Here is a 23,006-nt window from a genome sequence, read left to right on the forward strand (position 1 = left end):
ACTTGATGCTTGACGCTTGACACTTGACACTTGATACGTTTTTCATCCTAATTTATAGGCAAGAATAGCCTTTGCACTTTACCAAAAAATGACTACTCCAAAAATTTTCGCGCATTATTTATTTACAAAAAGTCAATAAAATGGCACATTATCTGCGATGAAATACCTATTGAAGTACGAGGCCCCTTTGGGGATTAAAACGCACACTTTAGTCCCTTGGTATTATGTACTATTGTGAAGTTTATTTAGGAAGGGAGGAAATAAAAGAAAGCAATGTTCATCCCTTTTCAGGAAGTACCTACCCTTGTAATGTAGTAGAAACAAAGTTGTCTACCTTAACTTACAAGTGGTCTTTCCTGTAGTAATGCAGATGGCCCACCATCGAATATATAGGTAGACACCAACGCCTTCGCCAACGCCCTGTGCTCAATCCATTTGTAGTAATTGCACTACGGTATTCCGAGGAACGATCTCAAACGAAGTGGAACAGAAGGCTATTTTTTTAACTTCCGGTAAACTTCCTATAAGAGAATACAGATAAAAACCAAAAAAGAATGTATCATCTAGGTTACTCACCCTGACGAAGAGGCATTTGTCGCATAAGTGAATACTTTCTTCATAAAACTTTGCTGCCAATGATGGTAAGCTGTGACAAATTCTTTCAGTTCCTTGCGAGTTTGGAAACGCTGCTCCTTAACTCAATTCTTCGAGTTCAAGGGCACGATCGAAGTCATAAGGCGCTAGGACGGGATTCTAAGAAATTCTTGTAATTGTTGCTTTGGGAGTTTCATATTGAGTTGAGTTGGGATTTCAAAAATGTTTTTCATCAGACAAGAAGCGCCAAGCGACTAAACTTCGCCCAACACGTAGCCGACACGATCGCCAAAGGACGGAGGGAAAGATCTAGATTGTACCCTCTATAACTATCATCCCCAGCGCTGGCGCCAAGAACGAAGGTACACCTGTGTAGAGCTACGTTCGCCCCGTGCTGATATACGCCTCTGCAGGCTGGAAGGCGTATGTCTCGAAGTTCAACTCCACCGCACTGGAAGCGGTACAATCCATCGCGCTGCGCACGATAACCAGAGCCCCCTACTTCGTCTTCAACACCACCATCAGGCAGGGACCAGCAAATAGACACCCTCGCAGCACACCCGATCGCTGGCCGACAAAATCTATCAAAGGATGGACAACTCCGACCTCCAACACATAATAGATCGCTCCCGTGGCTGGTACACAGGAGCAAAAGAAGAAGCGGCCAAGGAGGGTTTCAGCATTAGTTAAAAATAGTCTGTTACTACTTTGGAAATTTAAAAGTGTCCAAATTCGATTAGTGACTGGGAAAATGTTTGTTTTTCTATTTATTTCCTACATTCCGGAAAAGAAATAAGCTTCAATTTCGAGATCCCTGAGAAGCAAATTTTTTCCGTGTGTAGTCTAAATATAAAATTTAATAGAGCTAACCGTGAACCCAAATAATTTCTATACCGAGAAACAATTCATTTAAAAAATTGAAAGTTCAAATTATTTACGAGCAAAGTAAGGGACAAACGACCCCTTTAATTTCCAAAAACCTATTGCAAAGTGACGCGCAACCGTAGGGCTGCAAACAAAGATGCTTGCTATTGCATACCAAAACGCTAACGCTGATAATAGGAGCATTGCACTTTATTTTTGTTAACAATTTCTTGTGATGTAGTCAAAGAAAAACCATTATTAACCGCAATTTGTTTAATTACGTTTATTTACTTCATACTCGTATTACCTAATTCTTTGTTCGGGCTTAGAGTTTTACATAAAAACCTAAAACTGGGCGGTCTGGAATAGTATGCGAGTACTCGAACCATTTCATGATGGTAATGATGATGGTCGAAAAAGGGTAAACTAAGTTTTGTTTACTATCCCCCCCCCCCCGTGCTACATTCTCACCCAAAAAAATTTAGCGTTAACACCTCACAAGTTTTTTTTAGAACAAAAAAGGCCATTGAAGTTGGCACGATTCTGTGGGGTATGGAACATTCGTAAGGAAACTAAAACATGTTCATGTAGAGGGCTAGTCGAGGGAATAATTCCATTTAAAGTATATGTAATAAATTCAAAATAGTGCACCCTCTCACCCCTAAAACTTCAAAACAAAAGATTACGTATATACAGAAGAAAATGTTGAAAACTTCTCAATGGGATACCCGTCTTTTGTAAAGGAAATCAAAATTCAAAACTCACCCCTTTACACGTGGAATATAAACTCGTTTCATACGAGTGGGACACACACAACTCGCTCTCACTGGCGATTCATTCGAAAATGAATTAGATACATACATAATCTTACATAAACTTCTATATTGCTAAACGAACAGGTGCAGGGCACCTCACCATGTACCTACATTATATTTATATGCAAAGTGACGCACCAAAAAGAGATAGGATAAAAGTTTGCCATCCCCAAACTTAAAAATAATGAATGTATTCCTATTTATCTTTCCCTTTGTTTTTATTGCTTCCGTTTACTGGCCTAAATATACCTACGGTGATATCAATTAAGATGTAGGCATAGGAATTTACGCGTATTGTTTTTCCCAATGTCTACCTTTAAATGACAAAATCCTTCAGAAGACCGCCTCATTTTATGCAATCCAAATAACTTTTTAAAACAAATGAACATCAGGCTGTCATATTAATTAATTTTGGCTTCTTTATTTTTATTCGTTCGTGTGCGGTGTATACTAAAGAAATTGTTGTTAATTGGTACCTATATTTCCGGTAACAGTTTAGCTTTAGGGAGCGTGAGAGATTAATTTTCGGTGAAGCCAAAGCAACAACATTCAAATTAATTAATGTCATATTAAGTTATTGTGGACGCAGTTGCACAAAATTAGGCGCCCTTTAAAAGAGATGTTGTTAATTAAAAGTAGAGATAGTGAAAAACAACGTATGTAAAACCCCTATTGTTAAAAAATATCACTGAATATGTTTCGCCCATATAATGTTAATTGGCGTTGTCTGTAACGGTAGCTCTTAATTTGGATTCCTTTTTTTCAAACTTTTTTGTATGAAATTAGAATTTCTGATTGTTAGGGGTGCACATTCTTAATAGGTAGAGTCTACAGGGTGATCAACTTATAGGGTTGGTAATTTAAAAATTTGAGTAAATTTAGATTTCTAACAAAGTTCGAAGTTTTCAATTGAAAATTAGTGATCGTTTTTTTCTGCGTCGTTGGATTCTACAGTGTGTTGTACTTTTAATAGCTTTAGGAAGCCTGGTGACAGAATGCCGAAGTAACAAGAGATAAATTCATACAATTTTCATTAATGTTATCTGCTTCAAAGTGCAGAGTAAGCATTGGGCCATTTTCCATTATTTTCCAATATTGAGCTTCATTTCCACAATGCACCTTGGTCCAGGTCAGGCAATTGTTATACTATCTTTTTTTAAATCAATAATAAGATTTTTAACGATATTCTGTAACTTTCAATATAATAATAATATAATAAAGTTTATTCGTGTAGTATTATCTGCAGATATTTACACATGTCAATTGTCAAGTAGAGAACACAATAAAACTTAACACTTAAACTTAACAACAAAGTAATCTTCTATACAATATAGGGGATTGCAAAGCAACGTTTCCTTTACTTGTTTCTTAAACAAATGTGTCGGTAAATTTTTTATTTCAGTGGGTAGGGCATTAAAGAACTTTACGGACCAGAAGTTAGGCCCGTATTGTGAGGTGGCTTGTCTCACGAAGGGAGTGCGTAAGTTTTCGCTGTTTCTTGTGCTGTGTGAGTGGACATCTTTGCATGTATTAAAACAGTGTAAGTTTGCTTTCGCATAGCACAAGCAAGAATATACATAAAGCGAATAGAACGTCATTATCCTGAGTCGTTTGAATGCAGACTTGCAGTCAGCTCTGTAAGGTAGTCTTCGAATAGCCTTTCTTTGCATGCCGAAAACCCTTTTTCGTAGTTTATATAGTTTATGATTACAACAAAAAAAGCGCAGCCAGTGCTTCCGTCATTCGTTGACCCATCTGTGTTAATTGCGGCCAGCTTTTCTCCAACATTACTAAGTGCACATTTAAGCATGATATTAGTTAGAACAGGGTTATCAGAATAATTAGGGAATATGGTGGTTGGTGTGTCTATAACGACTTCCAAATTGAATTCATATAAAGGGAGTTTAGCGTGCTGTAATATTTGGTTTTGGTAGGTGTTTGTATCAATAAGAGAGTTTGCTAATGGTGGTGAATTTTTAATTTTCCAGTAAGGAACTAGGTATACTTTATTGACCATTAAAGATCCTGTATTTAATTAAATATTTGTATTGCCTACGTAGATATAGAGGTTTCTGCTAATACTGCTTGATTTGGTGAAGACATCATGGGGCCTAGACTTCTTTTAGGGCTTTAAATTGTATCTCGTCCACAGTTAATAAATTAGAATTTGAGACTGAACCGTATATATACGACCTATAAAACATCAAGGAAATATGCTAATCTGCGCCCCAAGATTTTTTTGACGCAAAGCGAAGAATATTAAATCCTTTGACGCATCTTTGTTTAATGTACTCTATGTGACTGCTCCATAGGAGTTTCTTATCGATAATTATATCTAGGTGTTTATATTCGTCGACTATAGAGAAAGTATAATCACTCTTATGGAAATTTCTCCAGCAGTTAGCAGCCTATTTCTTGTCAGACACATTATAGCTGATTTTTCTTGTGAAATACTAAATTCCATTTCGTTGATCCAGTCTTTTAAGCAATTAAACATACATCGATCATCGACGTTCTGAACAATTTTGATATTGTCGGCCACCAAATCATGCAGACCTGCAGTATAAATATTAAAGATGAGTGGGCTCAATATTGAGCCTTGTGGGAGACCGTTATAGAGCATTCTAGGACCGTGTAATACATTATTATGATCACGCAAATGTATTTTTCTATTTACAAAAAGATTAAGTAAATTTATGCATACTTTCCTATTGATACCTAGTCCTACCATTTTTAAGTATAGGATATCCAAATCAACCACGTCATATGCCCCTTTTAAGTCAATAAAGAAACACCACAATGCCTACGATCATAGAGTATTTACTCTATGGTACGATGTACCAGTTGGTTATAGAAAAAAGTTGAAAAAGAGTCAAAAATGGTACTTGAAAAAGGCAAGTATAGTCAGTCCTATTGCTATTGTCCATAAAAAGTCGGGGTAGTCGTTCTTTTAGTATCACTGAGCAAAATGGAGCTTATCAACGCTCAGAAGTAGATCCACAATCCAGTCCATTCCTTAACCATTAATACGCATAAAAGACTCTTTCGATTTAAACGATTAACATATGGTATTAATTCTGCGCCGGCTATATTTTCTGCTGCCATGTCAACTATTTTGCCAGGATTACCTTGCAGGAATTATCTATTCTAGATGATATACTTGGGTTTGGTGACTCTTTACGGCCTTGTTATGAAAACAAGAATTTAATGTAAAAGCAAATGAAAAAGTGCCAGTTCTTTAAAAAGCAAGTTGATTTTTTAGGTCATCGCATCGATGAAGTTGGAATACCTATATCAAAGGGGTACTCTTTGCCTACATTTGAATAAAAACTGTGAAGTAGTGAGTAAAGAATTGATTACATCGGATAGTGTAGACGAGCATTATTTATAACTCGTCTTATCCTTTATATTTAACTAGTGATGCTAGTGCCTATGGTGTAGACGCAATCCTAAGCCTCAGTTATAGAATCAATGGATTTGAAAAACCGATCATATTTATATACATATTTAAATAATGTATAAACAACCCTTAAACTGCCCTTTAATAATACATTTCCGTATCCTTTATGCTTACTCAATTTTTCAAGTAATTAAAACTATCACTTACAGCATACTAACGTCCACGGTCATCCCGGCCATTCCCATCACGGCACCGACTTCCCGGCGACCATTTACTTCCCGGCTTCGGTCATCCGGGCGATTTAAACCCGGCGACGGGCAACTCCGGCGATGGGCAATCCCGGCGATGACCATCCCGGCAACAGTGCACGTCCCGGCTTCGGTCGTACCGGCAATTTGCTCTTCTCAAATATCTTGAAAACAAAAAAAATGAGATTACTTAAATTTAAAATCATTTCAAATCAGCTCAGAACTTTCCAAAACTTTGCTGATGTACCCCTCTTTCTATCGAACGGACACACTGAGTATACCTACAAAATGGAGCGTTAACAGTAAGTAGGTACTTTCACATACCTTGCCTATTTATTATTCATACAGGAAAAATGAAAGGAAATGACAATGAACAGTGTTCAATTTTTGCAATTGAAAGATATTAAATTTGTGTATAGAAAAAACAAAAGAAAGATGGTGATGGACTGGGATCGTTTGGAAGGTATGCAATGTATAACCGATGCCGGAAAATCAATAGTCGCCGGGATGACCGATGCCGGGATAGTAATGGTCGCCGGGATGGGTTGGCGCCGGAAAAACGGTGTAACGGGATGGGATGCACCGTACTTAGACTGCGGGGGTTGTAACTTTCGTAATACACCGAACATTTTTATTTCGTTGATAGATTATGTTTCAATAATGTATAAACAACCCTTAAACTGTTCATTAATTTATTTATTTATTTTTTTTATTTTTTTTTTGCCTTTATATATATTTATAATAAATTTCCGTATCCTTTATGCTTGCCCAATTTTTCAAGAAATTCAAACTATCACTTACAGCATACCTAGATTGCGGGGGTTGTACCTTTCGTAATTTATTTTTATTTCTTTGATAGATTATACTTAAATAATGTATAAAAAACACTTAAACTGCCCTTAATAATAAATTTCCGTATCCTTTATGCTTGCCCAATTTTTCAAGTACGTATAGGCTATAATTCAAACTACCACTTACACTGTAGAGCAATCTTCAATCAAAAAGACGCGTAAGGAATTAATTTCGTGATTGAAAATCTGCGCCAGAAAAGGATTATTTGCGCTAAGGCAGGAAATAAATTTTGCTTGTAGTTAAAATAAACAAATACAATCGTGCTCGGCTGAGGACGTTTTCAATTAGGTGCGACATTAAACAATGCGCTAACAAAGGATTATAAATGAATTTCTCTATGGTCAGACAAGAAGAGATTGATCATCTTACTAGGAACTTGTTACAAACAATTTTTTTTTATTCGTGAAAGTGCTTTTACCATCAGCCCATTTGTTAAATGAAGGGGGGGGGGGGAGGGGGGACCAAAAACGCATCTTTGAAAATCACTGATACTGAGATACCTAAGTATCTGGATACGTATCACCGAAAAACTAAAAATGTCAAATTTCATTTCCATTTGCCCTACGGTCCAAAATGGACGGTTTCCATTAACCCGATTCGATGGCCGCTTTTCTTCGAATAATCAGAATTTCCATAACACCCTAGATGTAGAAGCTGTAGGCTAATCCTTTTTTATTTTGCCACTTTGCCCTGGCCAACCCTACCAACGGTCTAGAGTCCCACTATTAGGTGCCATTTTGCAACCTACGTTTTTTGATACTTCCCTTTGGTTTGGTAAAACTAGATGCCAACAAGAAAACTTTATTACTGGAAAATTACTGAAATGCTGTCGACTAGCCCTTATGATTTTGTGCTAAACGTTACCTCCTTTAAACTCCCCTTGCTTACTTGAGGGATTTCCTTTTATTTTATCTGAAACTTTCCTACAAATGGATTTTTTATTTTTCACATTCCAACAAAATAATAACACCAAAATGCCAAGTCACTGTATATTGATGAAAATCAGAAAATCTTAAGAGTCGTTCAAGAATGCGTCTCCCTTTTTACGTTAATTTTTCATTAATTATAATAAATCTCCCTGTCCCAATTTGGGATATTTAAAATTTACTTTGAAATGCCCATTTCCTTTATTGCCTCTGGATCACTTAATTGTTTCAAATTGAATTGCGGCTAATTTAAATATGTACTTTTACACTTTAACCAAACCTCCATTTATGATTACCATGACAAATTACGTACCTAGTAATAACCCTTGAACATGGTTACATTCACCGTGAAATTTATGGAATAACTTTGATCTAAGAAAAGGAATTAGAGGGGTTCCTTTGATTAAGACACACAGTTTTACACTTTTTCGGTTCCTTTAGGACCTTTCGTTTAAAATTTTGCTACTAATACTACAACTGGTCTTTGACAATTGAGCTTAATGTTATCCAGTAAATTTGACAAAAAAATAAATACGACTAACCTTTATTTACAATTTTTTCTTCAACGTGGAAATTCTTACGGCTAACCTTATTACTCCTCAATTGGGGTCGATATCAGATGATTTCTAAGGGGATGCATAACCCGCCGGCTTGGAACAATCTTCAGTCTGGATTTTATTACAGTTTGATTCAACTTTGAGAAAATTTCTTACATAAGCTCTTACACCAAACTGGCCTATTGCGTTAGTGGCACTATCAATGCACTTTATTATTATTTGATTGTTAAGTTTCCTTTATTGGAACTCCCGTGCGTAGCATGAATTAATTTCTCTTCTCTTTTTACTTGATATCACTGCAAGGATACGAGGTAAAGCTTCCCAAGGAATTTGCTCACGAACGCGTTTGTTTATAACAGCGGACTGTCCTTTACCTAATGGAATCTGCACGATTACGAGCTTTTTGAACCCCCATAATGGAATACGTAAATATCCCTGGGCGTAAAAGTTTCTGGTTACACCCTTCTTTTTCTTGGAGCGGTTTCCAATTAAAAAAAATTTGCCCTTGAGAGACATAGTTTCCATAGACACAAAAAAGTAAAAATTTCTTGAATTACCCTAATTTCATGGAAGCACTGCAGCTCTTGTGACCGTTAAACTAACAAAAACACCAAAAAATCACAATTGGCTGTGATGGCAGGTCTCTTAAAAAAGGTGCAACTCAAATTTTAAATATTAAATTCAATAACAATTCTAGTATTATCGGTACTTTCCAGAATTTTAAAAACCTTCCTTATATTTCCATACTTTTAAAATTCAGATCCCTTGAAACTTGGAAGGCCCATTTGAAACTCTCGATGAGCACCAGAATCCTGTAGAGGAAAATTTTAAATCGTTGAGAAGCGGTAAGGATGTTGTCTTCATATGTTACTCTCTAGGAGATAGTTTTGTAGGTGTGAGGAAATATTCCAGAAAACAAGAAAATTTTAAACAAATCTGATGAAATACACTGAAAAATTTAGTTCCTAATTGGTAGGCCGATATTAATGTTGATGCTTGACAATTTTGTATCAACACCTTCCTGTAAGGGGTTTCAAAAATGTGTCTAGAACTCTTTTATGTTAATATAGGTCATTTTCTTTGTTTGTACCACAAGAACAATTTTCACGTAAATTTAATTTTAATTGTACATTACCAGTTACTATGAATATAAATTATGACTACCTTCCATTAACACATAAAAAGCTTGAAAAGCTTTTAAGCATTAATATTAAATTAACGTTTTATAGCGAGTCAACTCGCAAAATATTATCACAAACACTGGTCTTTAGTTTACCTTCCATCATGCACGCCAAAATTCTATTGATAAACTTGATCCATTTACAAGTCGTCTTAACCAAATTGAAACCGCCCGAAAAGGAAGCCCTTGCAGATTTGGAAAGGTGCATAGAACGAATAATAATCAACAACACAAATAAAACTGACACCGTTTTGATAATAAACGAGAGCTGGAAGTACCGAAATTTGAAGGTATTTCCACACTCCCTGATAATTCAAGGTGGACTGGAACCTTTGAAAAGTTTCCAGTTGTTCTTTGTCGATCTTTACGTTATTATCACATCAAGTGGGGACTTTGAGAGGATTGCAATGCACTTGTCACGGACAGAATCGTGGAACCCACGTGGGAAATTTCTAATTATTCTCGACGATGAGGAACCATCCTACGAGGTACTCGGGGTTTTGGAAAAGTATTACGTTTGGAGGATCATTATATGTGAACCCAGCAAAATTATGCTTTACTCGTATGGTGCCAAACCGGAAACGGTTGTCGGAAAAACGGCTGTTGCCTTTCCCAGTACTCCACCGACCTCATGGACTGACCGGGTCTGGACAGTGGGTTATGTTAGTACCCCCCATTTACCTATCCACAGTAATAATCCAGATTTTCTCAATATAGGTCTCCTTAATCTGGTAGGTCTTATCCACTCTATTTAAAACCAGTAACGTGCTTTTTCAGATTCTAAGGCAAATGGGCATAAATTATAAGTATGTGGATATAACAAAAAGCACGAATCTATCGCAAATAGACTTACGATGTGGAGGGCCGCATCAAATTCAAGTAGGCGAAACCGACATCACGCAGCCATTGCGTTTTGAAAAAGTACACTTGATAATTCCCTTAAAAAAGGGGTTCGCGTCTTGGAGAGCTTGTACCAAACTGATAAACCTGCTGTCTATGTTTTGTATTATTGCAGCGTCTGCAACACTTTACATCTTCGGTTTACATGCACGTGCAAGCGACATGGGAAATTATTGTTCGTTTGCGTACTGCTTGCTAACAGTTTACAGAATTTCTCTACTCCATTGTATAAAACGTTTACCCAAACGATTCCCAGTTCGTTTATTACTCATTTCACTATGGTGCGCCAGTCTCACCATTTTAGGGGTAGTTCAAGGAAAATGGCTAGCAATGATCTTCTACAACGGAATGGAACCCGTAGTTTCCAAAGTTGAGAGCATCGCCCACTTAAATTTGAAGATAGGCCATATACGACCGAAAAATCAGGACGTTATGATTCGTTTTTTTAGTAAAGAAGTGTACGCACGACTGAATTACGAAAGTTGCGAGACCGATGCCCTTTGCCTACAAAAAGTTGCCAGTGAACACGATTTCGTAACGGTCTGTATGGAGTCCATACTGAAAAACATAACGAAAAGCATGCTGGACGAAGATCGACGTCCCCAATTCCACGTGTTACAAACACCTTATTACTCATTCCCATTCTATGTTATTTTCTCGAAATCCTTGCCTATGTTCCATCAGATTAACGCATTAATACTTGAGATTCATGCTTACGGCTTTTCTGATCTTTATCGCTCATTTACGATGCACATTGATGATCGTTTAGTAAAAACTCAAACCAACGTCAAAGGTTTAGGACTTGAACATATGGGTTTTTGTTTCAATCTGCTCCTTAGCGGATTGTTCGGAAGTTTGATTTGCTTTCTCGGGGAAGTTTTATGGAAGAATTATCGAAAAGGGGATATTTTAAAAAGATTAAGGAAGCGAAACATTAAGTAAGTAGCACGTTTCTATCAATTTCTGATCCATTATTTCCTTTTCTTAGAAGTGATCTTTTTTATCAAAGCACAAGTTTATAAATATATCAATAAATGTACTGAGTGTATCAAAAAGAAATGCGTTTTTGTTTTTGAAATCTATTTTAGGTTTTTCCCTTCCTTTAATTTAAGATTTTTGGGATTGTTAGAATATTTTAGATGCGTTCGTTTCTTTGGATGTTAGAGTAGGTATCTTCCGATTGTTCAGTTTTTTCGGTTCTTCAGATTCGTCTGTTTCTACGAATTCTACCAACCTTTCGAATTCTTTAGGTTCATCGAATTTTTACAAATCATTCGGATTCATACCAATTCACGGTTAAGTTGTGATTGAGTTTGAAGTTCTGAATGTTGTTGGAGTCCACCACTTCCTTCTGGAGAGGTTGGCCGATTAAGTACCGTACCAATTATATAGAAGCATATTACGAGTAGAGCCAAACCCTTCATGCATTAGTCAATTTATTATATAGCGGACTCTGTCCCTTGGGAGGTTTGCTTTTGATTATTTGCAGGTTTTGGATGCGAGAACTGAGCTCACTTGTTTGCGTCGACATCTAACTTAAATTAAGGTAAGATGCCTTGTATGTTTTACTTGTACAGGGTGTAAATCGAAAAGTGGAACATAGGCGTTTAATATGGGAAATTACTTTTTCTTTGCGCAAACGTTTCCTAATTATTTTACGCAAATATACATCAAATAAAACTTATAGAGATATAAATTCTGCATCTAAATCATGTGAAACGATTATTCTACCTATTCTTGTACGCGAAAAAATTAATTATAAAGATTCTGATTTTCGTTGATTTGCGCGGATTTTTATTTTCGCCTAAATGTATTTACGAGGAGTGAAATATTCGTATAATGTTCGAAATCATATTCCTCTAGCGTTTCGGTTTTTATACTGTGGTAAGTACTAAAGTTGCCTCTCACAATGGAAAGCTTTGAAATTTCGCGGTCTGTCCGTACCTACTGCGAATAGTGAATTTGTGACAAGGCTGTAAGCTGCTTATGATTCCACTGGTTGTGGAATGACAGACGTGTAATGTTAGGGACTCACCTCCGTACCATGCATGAGGACCTGACACACGTCTCCTGCACGCTGTAGACGTAGACGCTTCCAACGTGGTCAAGTCCGATCGAGACACGGATGTTATCCTTTTTCCCGTTCGACACTTTGGACACATGAAAACGAGGTCCTGCTGGGTGATGTGTGGCACAGCCAATGCCAGAAAATACATCCCTATCCAAGATATTGTTCAGACACTGAAACAAAAACAAGCAGGAAATATTGTGGTATTATCTGTAAACTTGCTTCAATAACCGAGCTAACTGCCCTTAAGGTTTTCAGTAGTGATTCCTGCACAATTCTGAATGAGCTAGTCAAAGGTCCTCTCACTGATACTGTCATAAAAATATTGCAGTATCGGTTCAAATCTCTATCCAAACAGGTTGATGAACTAGTGAAACCCAACGCCTGCACATAATGAAATGCCATTACCAATAGTAGGAGAGGTGGTAACATTTTTGGGTAGGTATTTGAGGCACGCTCAAAACTTGTCCAATACATCTCCATTCTCCAATAATACCCAAACACAGAATTGCACACCTGGCTGAAGAGTTGCGGGGCTAACACCTCGGCAGGTCGCCCGAAATATCGAGTAATGCCTGAGGTGCATACAAAATTTTATTTTTCATCGTTCCAAATAATGCAATAATTTCCAATATACAAATGTAATGACTATTGTTTGCCAACATTAAAGTGCTTCATACGAATCAAGTAGCATCTTTTTTTATTAAGTACATAATATGACTCCGTCAATATATTTGACAGGTCATTTGAGGCCATAATGAGATGACAATCCATTATGCCCTCGGGCGTTATAGACTGCTTTATATATCTCATATTATGACAGATATAATTGCCATATAATAGGCAAATGAAAAATAAAAATATTTCCCGTGCATCAATCTATAAAGCATTCTATGGTAAAGAGGTGAAAGAAGACGTTAATAAAAATCAGTAGGTACCATTTTCCACTTTGATTTGTATACTTTTTATTTTATGTATTTTTTGAAGAGCTAAGAAATTGACTACTTGCGGCGGGCGAAAAAGACTCTTTCTAACAACATAAACAAAATGATCGTAATTCAATAAATGTGTAAACAAATATAGCGAATGAGCTTTTGGGCACGGCTATACTATGCGCAAAATCATATTTTGAACCTGGTATTAGATTTGCTTTTATTTCAAATGCATTTGTATCAAATTTCATTTAAATCCCTTCATAAATAAAAAAAAGTTTGCAATTCTTTTCATAAATGGTCGAGATGCGAAAAGAACACTGTGAATGTTGAACCGATTCAACTGTTGGCACTTCGTATTATATGGCAATATTGAATTTCATTCAGTTCGGTTCATTACTTAACGGAGATGTCAAAAGAGCCTTCCTTATTTTTTGCCTACATTGCCAATTCACAAACTCCGATATACAACTTTGATAAAGTATCCACTTGCAAAACTTCATCGTAACCGGCCCACTCGTTTTCGAGATATCGTGCTAACGCACGGACGGACCGACGGACAGACACAGCAAAATTATAAACTCGCTATAATGAATGACTGAAGTTTTCCACCCATGCGTCTTTTGCCCGAACATGCCATATTTGTGGGTTTTCGTTTTTCGAAAATTCATTTTAAACCACCTGAAGATAGCTGCAGCGTTTGCAAAAAAATACGTTGATGTAGGTATATTATAAGATTATGTTATTAAAAAGCACCTACATATGTACAAAGAAATAGGAGTGCAATGTTCAATTTAGACTTTATAACCATAGTCGTATTAATGCAATTATTATTTTGGGGATAACTAAAAATCTTACCCGTCCATTTTCTGGAAATACGTAGGCACTTTTAGGGACACAACCTTTGGTATCGATGCCAAGTTAGAGACTAGCGTAATAGCATTGACTAATACCCCTAGTCAATGGTAATAGCTTTAATAATAGATAACAGTGAGGTCAGCCGAATTAGACGATCACCGCAATTTTGTTAGGTGTATTAGTCATACCTTTACATTATACAATGAAAATTAGTTCCACAAGTCTTCTTGTATTCCGTAAGAATTTTAAAATCATCTAATATTCTAACTCTTTTACGCTAAAGGGACTTTATCTTTTTCCAAGTTAAAAGCGGTTGATTTTAATTGTGAGATTGACTTGAATTTAGTAGTAGTTAAAATATTGTTAATGAGGTACTAAATTAATTTTCCCCTGAAAATGGAAAAGAAAATAATGCCCTAGTGGACTAGACATATGTGATAAATGACACGTTTATACAGCGTGGAACCTTTGGCAAAAATTGAAAATGAAAAATTATTTCCTTGCAGTATAACGTTTTTAGTCTAAGTAGCCATGGACTATGATAAAAGAAAAACATAGTCCATGGCTACTTAGACTAAAAACTCGTGAAAACAAAATCTTTATAATTAATTTTTTCGCGTACAAGAAGAGGGAGAATAATCGTTTCACATGATTTAGATGCAGAATTTATATTTCTATAACTTTTATTTGAAGGATTTTTGCGTAAAATAACGCCTATGTTCCACTTTTCGATTTACACCCTGTACTTGGCCCTATAGGTACGTGCGAATTTTTGCCAGAAATATCAATTTATTTGTGGAAACTTCAGTCGTTCATTTTGGATTACGGGGTTTCTTAAATTGGGGAATTTCAATTGTATATAGAAGTTAATAAGATTTTTTAACGTAAGTTATAATTTTGAGTATATGGGGGAGTATTTTTAATATTTGTGTATTACGCTATCCCATTGTCGAGAGAATTATAATTGTTTGCCATTTGTTTGAATAAACCACTATTTCTTTTGATACCTAAATTGAGTTTTATTGTTATTACTACCCTCGTATCTTGTCAGTCTCATACGGGAAGAGTTAAAATAGAAATTGAGTTGCGCTCAACCGTTGGTAAGTGCAACTAAGGACGAAGATCAAATGCCCACCAGAGCTACCACTGTGACAGATCTGAACCTTGTATTTTCTTGTTTAACCCTGAGCTAGTTGGCCGTTTATGAGGCGGGTTTGAGGAAACGCAGCACCAACTCTACCAAGTACCAACCGTTCAACAAAATTCAGAGCAAACCGACGCGACGGTACCATGATGCAGTTCCTATTAAATCTGGAACCTCTATTAGTTAGTGTAGGGATATTAAGAATAACGGAAATTTTCTCCGGATCGCCTTGGAGTTGACGATATACCCTAAGTAGATTAGTTCACTCCCACAGAATTGACACTTCTCCAGATTCAGGACTTTGCAGCTTCCCCTTCCCCTTCCGAAGAATCCTCCCGAGTCAAGAAGCGATACAATTAAACCTCACATGTAACATCGAAACAACCAAACACAAATTCGAAATAATCCATACCTTCAGGAAGAAGCGGATGACCCAAATGAAACTAGCTAAGCACAACTTTGTTGCAATCTCCTTAAGTAACCAAAAAATTTACCGCGTGTTTCCAATTACACCCAATGATGGCTTACCGTCAAACGGCGTCCAGGCATTCTCCAATCTGCTTTCTACAAACCAACCAAACGGATGTCCCGATTTGTAACCAATTTCCATGAGTAATAACTTTCAAAGTGCCAACCACAATTACATAATCGCCATCTTACCGCTATAGTTCTACACGAAGATCGTATTAAAATTTATTTTTCAATGAGAACATTGTAAAAACTAGCGTATGCTTAGGATTTTTAACATTTTTCTTATTGACGATAATATACGTTTTTGACTGCAAACGGTTTTTAATTTTTCACCTGATGATGTTCTAATATTATTAAATATTAATCGAAACGATGCGATACCTATAGGTATGTGGATTTGCAACTTTTATTATTTACACTGTCTACACTACAGCATAAAATTAGAAAGATATTCATTTATAATGCACTCTATGCAGAGAAATAGATTTTAATAGTAAACATCATAATGTAACATCGCCCGTAGCGATAATGTATAATGGAATATTCCTGCACGTTATGCTTAAAGCTGCGTAATTATTATGCTATTATGTGTGTCCATTAAGCGAAGTAAGTACAGATTATGGAAAATTAATAATTTAAATTTCAATTTTCATCGACAACATTTTTCTCAGGGTTTTGTGACCAATGGCCCGCATAATCCACCAATAGAAAGTTAAAGCCCATCTTTTGAAAGGTAAATTAGTATACAAACTGGCTAGTAGTAATCTAATGCTGCATACAAAAATTTTTAAAAACAATAATAAAATTTGTGCGATAACAACATTCCCCAATTGCACAGCATGTGGGACAGACAATAAGCCATCTTTATAACAACAACTTAGTGCAGGTATTTGAATATTAGTACCTCAACAAGAAGCACATACGTAGAAATTGCCAACCCAAAAATCAGTAAGCAAAAGACCCAAAAAACGTCATTCATCTCCAAAACCTGTGCAAAAAGTTCCTCATTCACGGCCGACTTAATTGCTTTCTTGGCCAAGTAATTGGCTTTTTTATAATAAAAATCTATAAATCCGTGTACCCGCAAGTGTAATAAAACTTTATTCACCTCAGGCAAAATTGGGAAGCCCTTGGCAAATGCCACGGTAATTAAAAACTTATAAATGTTATCTTTAAACGCGTACACCAAGGGCCTTCCATCTTTTCCCAAATAAATTGTGCTAATCAAGTACTCGATGAACTTCTTAGGCTTAAACGTCGCGAAATCGCCTTTAAACGCCGTTCGATTTAGGCATCTTAGGTCGATGGGACAGTCGACGAAATTGTGATAGAGAAACTTATCCTTCTCTTTCGGGTTCGAGTATAGGTAAGCGGCGTCCTTGTAATAACCGAAAGCTATTTTGGATTCGCGCAAGTCGTCTATGTTGGCTATTTGCTTTTCAAAGCGGCTGAAGTTCAGCACGGATATTAATCTCCCTTGAAATGCAGATGTCATAACTAATCCGAAGAAGATCCATAAACCCAGCAGCACTCTAATACAGCCGGTTCGTGGTAAAACTGTGGATTGACCAAGGAATGTTTTGTAGCTCGCGATCATAGAGTACCAGAAGCTTTGGTGCCGCCCCATAGAGGGAAAGTGATACCCATAGAGGCACAAAACTAGTGTGACTAAAAGTAAGCAAGTTAAGGTGACAGCCCAAATATCAGGCTGAAATATTTTTGTAACTCCAATCCATCGCGCCTGCCGTTTGGCTGCGGGTACCACCCACTTGCTGTCATCTTCCATGTAAGGATACGACTGATCAAAATCCCAATTGACGCTAGCGTTCGCGTAGAATAAACCAAGGGCGCCCTCCACCTCGTAACGTCTCAAATAGCCATATGCTCCCTCGTACGATCCATTGCTTAACTTTCTCCCCCAATTAGCAATGGGCTTGTCGACGTACTCCACCCTAAGCCTCAGGTGGGACTTTACCTGCAACAACGCATAATTACACCATCCTTTTTACAGCTTTAACATACCATTTTAAAAATTTCTACTTCCATTCCGTAGTTTTGTCCTTTCTCCACAATGACAAACGGAGGATAAGCGAACAAAATTAGCCTCACCGGAAAGTTTTCCCAAGTCTTCGGCAATTTGTCTGGGAATAAATCTCGGTCATCTCCAAAGTGTCCATTGCGACATTCGGCTAAGATCTGCGTCTCATTGTTATCGTTAAAGGGGTGGTACGTCATAATTACTATTTCACCCTCGCTTCTCTCCAACACAAAAACGATGTTGTAAACAAAATACTTTCGTAAAATAGCCACGAGGTGCTCCAAGACGTCATCCTGGATGAACACCACGAACTTCGCCCTGGGATTCCAGCTCTTGGTCAACACTAAAAAGTTAAAAACCCGCTCGAAGTCTCCCCGTGGAATTTCTATCACGTAGAACTGAGCACGAATCCACTGGAAATAGACCAAGTCCAGTAGGCCGTTTTGGATGATGACTGGGCCTTGCAACTGCAGGTTGCGGTATCTATCATTGAAGCTGATATAAACGACGTTTTCGTCGGATTTGCCGTAGCGCCTCTGAATTTCGGTCGTGCACCTCTGGAGGTTTGTAACATTCTCGGTTGTCTGAGGTATGAAATTTAATGCGGCGGACTCGTAGATTATTGATAAGAGCGTAACTAGCTCAATTGGATGCATTTTTCTAACTGCACTATTTGTATTTTCCATTAGCGATTTACGTTTCAGCGTGTCAGCCCGTAATTGCTTTAATGGTATCCGGCTCCATTAACGTGAAAAATGCTTCACGCGAAATATTTTCTGTTATAGAACGAAAATCAATTCCTCGGGCATTTTTTTGGTAACATTTTAATACGGGTATCTGTAGCACCCCTTAGGAATTAGAACCGCTACAGGAACCTCCCTGGATTTTTGAAATCTTGAAATGTCTGTGCGATCTCTCGAAGACATTAAGGAGATCCAATTAACATTATGTAAATCAAAACCGTCCAGAAATATCTGAAAAGATAACCCCGAGATTTAAAAATCCAAGAATAAACTGCAGGGTTTTCCTAGCAAGTTTCATAAAACCAATTAATCAATAAACAATAACCTCAGGTGTTAATAGCTAACATTTCAAGAGAACATCCCGCTGATAGCTTACACGTACAAATTTCAATCGATAATGGAAAATAATATGTGCATCAGTTATAAAAATGCGTTCATTTAGGGTAGTAGCCCTGTTTTCCATTGTCTTCGAATGCACGGCAATAAGTTTCCCACAGAACACTCGACATCTCGAACAATGCACCGCTGAAATTCTGGAACGCTACGTTAAATCTGGCGATAACACTATTTTCGGCAATTTCGGCGATAACCATTACGAAGTGCATACAAACGCCCCGATCATCATACAAAATCAACTGCAAGACTTAAAGTACTTCCAATGGATTCGCGCCAATTTTTACATTATAGCAATCCCGCATGGACTTTTTGCAACAGTTTTCGACTTCCTCACGCTGACGATCAGCTGGAATCCGAGAGCCAAATTCGTTCTGTTGCTCGAAGAGATATCGGTCGGTTTCTTGGTGGTTTTAAGGCGCTACTTCGTCTATAATGTCATTTTCTTGGTCGCAAAGAATGAGTCGTACGTCGAAATTACGACGTACTATCCCTTTCAGATCGCATCGAGCGACTTTCACACGATAGGCGAATGCCAACATGGAAAATTGTGGGGTGACCAAGATCTATTCCCAGATAAGTTACCGAAAGATTGGAGAAATTTCCGGGTGAGCACTATCCTGTTCAACTTTCCTCCGTTGGTGATCTTGGATGGCGGAGAAAGAACTGGAATTGAAGTGGACCTCTTTAAAATTGTAAGTTATTGGTGCGAATTGGTGAAAATGTAATTGACCTTGTAGGTGGAAAATCATCTTGGGCTGAACGTGGAGTATGTGGATAAGCCGTTTGACAACTGGGGACGGAAATTGCCCAACGGCTCCTACGAGGGCGCTTATGGTTACTTAAGGCGCTACGAAGTCGAAGTCGCTCTTGGTTCGTTCTACGCCAACACTAGTGAATATTGGGATTTTGACCAGTCGTACCCTTACCTGGAGGACGACACCATCTGGGTCGTACCAGCCGCAAAACGCGAGGAACACTGGGTGGGAGTTGTAAAAATTTTCCAAATTTACATCTGGGTTTGCACTGTCGCTTCGTTACTCCTAGTCGCAATGGTGCTGTGCGCCTTCGGTGCTCAGACTCATGGTATGGGACAGTACCGCAGTTTCTTCTACTCCTTACTCACTTCTTACAAAACGTTCTTTGGTCAGTCATCTGCTTTACCAAGCAGCAGCCCTATAAGACTGCTATTGGGCCTATGGATCTCCATGAGTTTAATCATCACTTCTACATTTCAGGGAAGGCTAATATCAGTCCTAAATTTCACCCACATAAAAAAACAAATTGCCAGCATCTCCGACTTGCATGAGTCCAACATTGCCTTTGGCTATTACAAAGACTATTCGTTTTTGTATTCCGATCCCAGGGAAAAAGACAACTTTCTCGCTCGCAATTTCATCGACTGTCCCATTGACTTACGTTGCCTGAATAGGACGGCGTTCGACGCCGACTTCGCAACAATTAAACCGAAAAAGTACGTCCAATATTTGATTAGCACAATTTATTTGGGACCAAACGGGAGACCGTTAGTGTATATGTTTAAAGATAATATTTATAAGCTTTTGTTAGTGATGGCGTTTCCCAAAGGTTTTCCCGCGCTACCTGAGGTGAACAAAATTTTGTTGCACTTACGAGTGCATGGATTTATAAGTTTGCATTATAATCGAGCCAGTTACATTGCCAATAGGGCCATTCGGCGTGCACAACGACGAGAGCTTTCGGGACAAGTGATAGATATAAACGACGTTTTTTGGGTTTTTTGTTTGTTATTCTTTGGATTAGTAACTGCAAAACTGGTGTTCATTTTGGAACTCGTAGTATTTAAGTATTTTTAATTCAAATGGGCAACTTATCGCGATTGGTTAACTTCCAGCACTTGTAGCACTGTTATAAATTTTGTAGTATAGAAAACCAAAATGCAAGTTTCTACTACAACTCTAAAAAATATGCAGCTTGGAGTGTTTTCAATGTTTAGAATAGTGTCTGTTGTTTTAAATCTGTACAAAAAAGTTAAAGTTGTTACATTTTAATAAACACACAGTATGGATTCTATTTTTAATTTAAAAAAACGATTTTGTTTCTTTGATAGGTGCATAATGGTAATCTTACCTATAATTTTAGTTATTACATCATATAACAGACCATGAATTAATTAAATTAAAATGAAAAATAATTAATAAAAAAAATCAAAGTGGCCAAAATGATAAAGTCTAAGCAATGATACCAGAAACGTTGGAAAAGCTGGTGCTACCCAGGAATGGGAATGAAAAATAGGCGGAAAAAAAATCGAAAACACTGAGAAATGGAAAAGTCGAGGACGCGGAAGAATCGCCTAAACAAAAACAAAAAACCAAAATGAAAATTTTATATAACAATCGTCTAAATTTTGTTATCATATTTTTTGTATCTGTCCAGAATTTCGATACCAAAACCTTTGGCTGAAGCTTGTAAGAAGTCCTTAAAGAAGGCCGAAAAAACTACTCGTCAAATAATAAACTTAAATAAGTTTTATCGTCATATTTCGTTAATATCTGAAGAATTTCCGCTGAAATTTATTCGATTTGTATTCATTTTTGATGGCCTTTATTTTATATACTTCTTCCTTTCTTCCCAGCTATACAAACATAGCACGAGCCTTGGTAGGGTTGTAGAATTTTAAGATTTCTTAAACACATTTTGTAAGAGCTTTTCAGGATTTCTTTTTTAGAAAAATTTTGAAAATCTCTCTAAAGAAACGTGTTTAGTAAAATTTCTAGGAAGTTTGACGAAAATTTGGGATCTCATTTACGTAATGATCACATAAAATTTGGTATTATATTTAATGGAAATTGCAAACTTCCAAAAGGATTCAAAATTACCTTGCCTGTCGTTACATGCATTTAATAGGGAATTAAACTCCTTTAAAACCCTTTAAAAATCAAAATGAGTCTCCAAGGATTCAAGTCTCTTTCATCTCGCTTTTAGAAGCATTAAGAGCCTTCAAACATTCTTAATATACACTTTACGACCTTAAACACCCCCCCCCCCCAAGAGTCTTCCGGAAGCTTTTAGAGTTCTTAAGTAAGAAATCTTTACTCTCAATGGCCTGAACTGAAAGGGTTTCGTGGCTTTTAAGTCTTAAAAACAAGTATGAAAGTTTTCAAATACGTTTCAGAACCTTTAAGAGGTCATCCTTTAAAGGCATTTATGATGAATCTTTAAGTCTTTAAGGGTTTCCAAAATGTTTTCAAAGGTCTTTCAAGATACTTTTAGTCTGTTAGAAGAGTGCCCAAGAGACCCCAGACAATTTTAATCTTTACTAGACTTTATTTTAAAAGAGTTTTGGATAATCTTGATGAATTGAGCCGTTAAGATGTTTCACGAGGCTTTTAAAGGGGTGCAAGGGTCATCAATAATCTCAAAGGCATCGAAAGTGCTATGAAAAATGACTATCGCGCATGTACATCAAAAGTACAGTAGACAAACTAATTTTGCAAAGCAAACACTATAATCTTGTCGTCAAGCATCCATCGAAAATCCACTCGCGTCTCAGCTCAATCGCAAAAAAGCTTATCTTAAACATTTTGGCCTGTAGAATAATTAAAACGCGTTTTTTAAAAACAAAAATAAAGTTTATATCGTGCTCTCCGTCCCATTTGAAATAAGAATGGTGATGAAAGATGTCATTAGAATGTATCTATTCCACTTTATCTACCCTCACGGTTAAAGAACTCATTCAAACCTATTAAAACTGTCAATTTATAACTTTTAATATCTGCTATAAAAAAAAGTATTTATTTAAACAATGCTAATCGAACCGGAACAATTTTTCTGGTTGATTATGAGATCAGCAGCGCCAAAAGGGTAAGAAAATTGTGATCAGAAATATGCGCCCGTATAACGAATTGTAACATTTTAAAAAATGGGGAGTAAATAAAAAAAAAGTGCTAATCATTTCTGTAAGGGAGAGAGGAGCCTCTCTCTCTTTTGAAAATACAAATCTTATATAGGTAATCGGTTAAAACAATACATGAAAATATTAAC

General features: G+C 36.9%; 2 protein-coding genes across 2 annotated transcripts; both read right to left on the reverse strand.

The window, feature by feature from the left end:
* Positions 1 to 5,377: 5,377 nt before the first annotated feature.
* Positions 5,378 to 15,948, reverse strand: LOC116178354. The gene is made up of 4 exons (XM_031497822.1): positions 15,867 to 15,948; positions 14,195 to 14,238; positions 12,372 to 12,577; positions 5,378 to 6,085 (listed from the first exon to the last, which is right to left on the reverse strand). The coding sequence occupies exons 1-4, from the start codon at positions 15,946 to 15,948 to the stop codon at positions 5,962 to 5,964; spliced, it is 456 nt and encodes a 151-aa protein (XP_031353682.1). The 3' UTR covers positions 5,378 to 5,961.
* Positions 15,949 to 16,686: 738 nt separating this feature from the next.
* LOC116178355 lies at positions 16,687 to 18,503 on the reverse strand. Its single transcript, XM_031497824.1, has 2 exons — positions 17,832 to 18,503; positions 16,687 to 17,784 (listed from the first exon to the last, which is right to left on the reverse strand). The coding sequence occupies exons 1-2, from the start codon at positions 18,501 to 18,503 to the stop codon at positions 16,687 to 16,689; spliced, it is 1,770 nt and encodes a 589-aa protein (XP_031353684.1).
* Between the last annotated feature and the right edge of the window lie 4,503 nt (positions 18,504 to 23,006).

Source organism: Photinus pyralis, unplaced genomic scaffold (assembly GCF_008802855.1).
Source record: "Photinus pyralis isolate 1611_PpyrPB1 unplaced genomic scaffold, Ppyr1.3 Ppyr1.4_LG8, whole genome shotgun sequence".
Taxonomy (NCBI): domain Eukaryota; kingdom Metazoa; phylum Arthropoda; class Insecta; order Coleoptera; family Lampyridae; genus Photinus; species Photinus pyralis.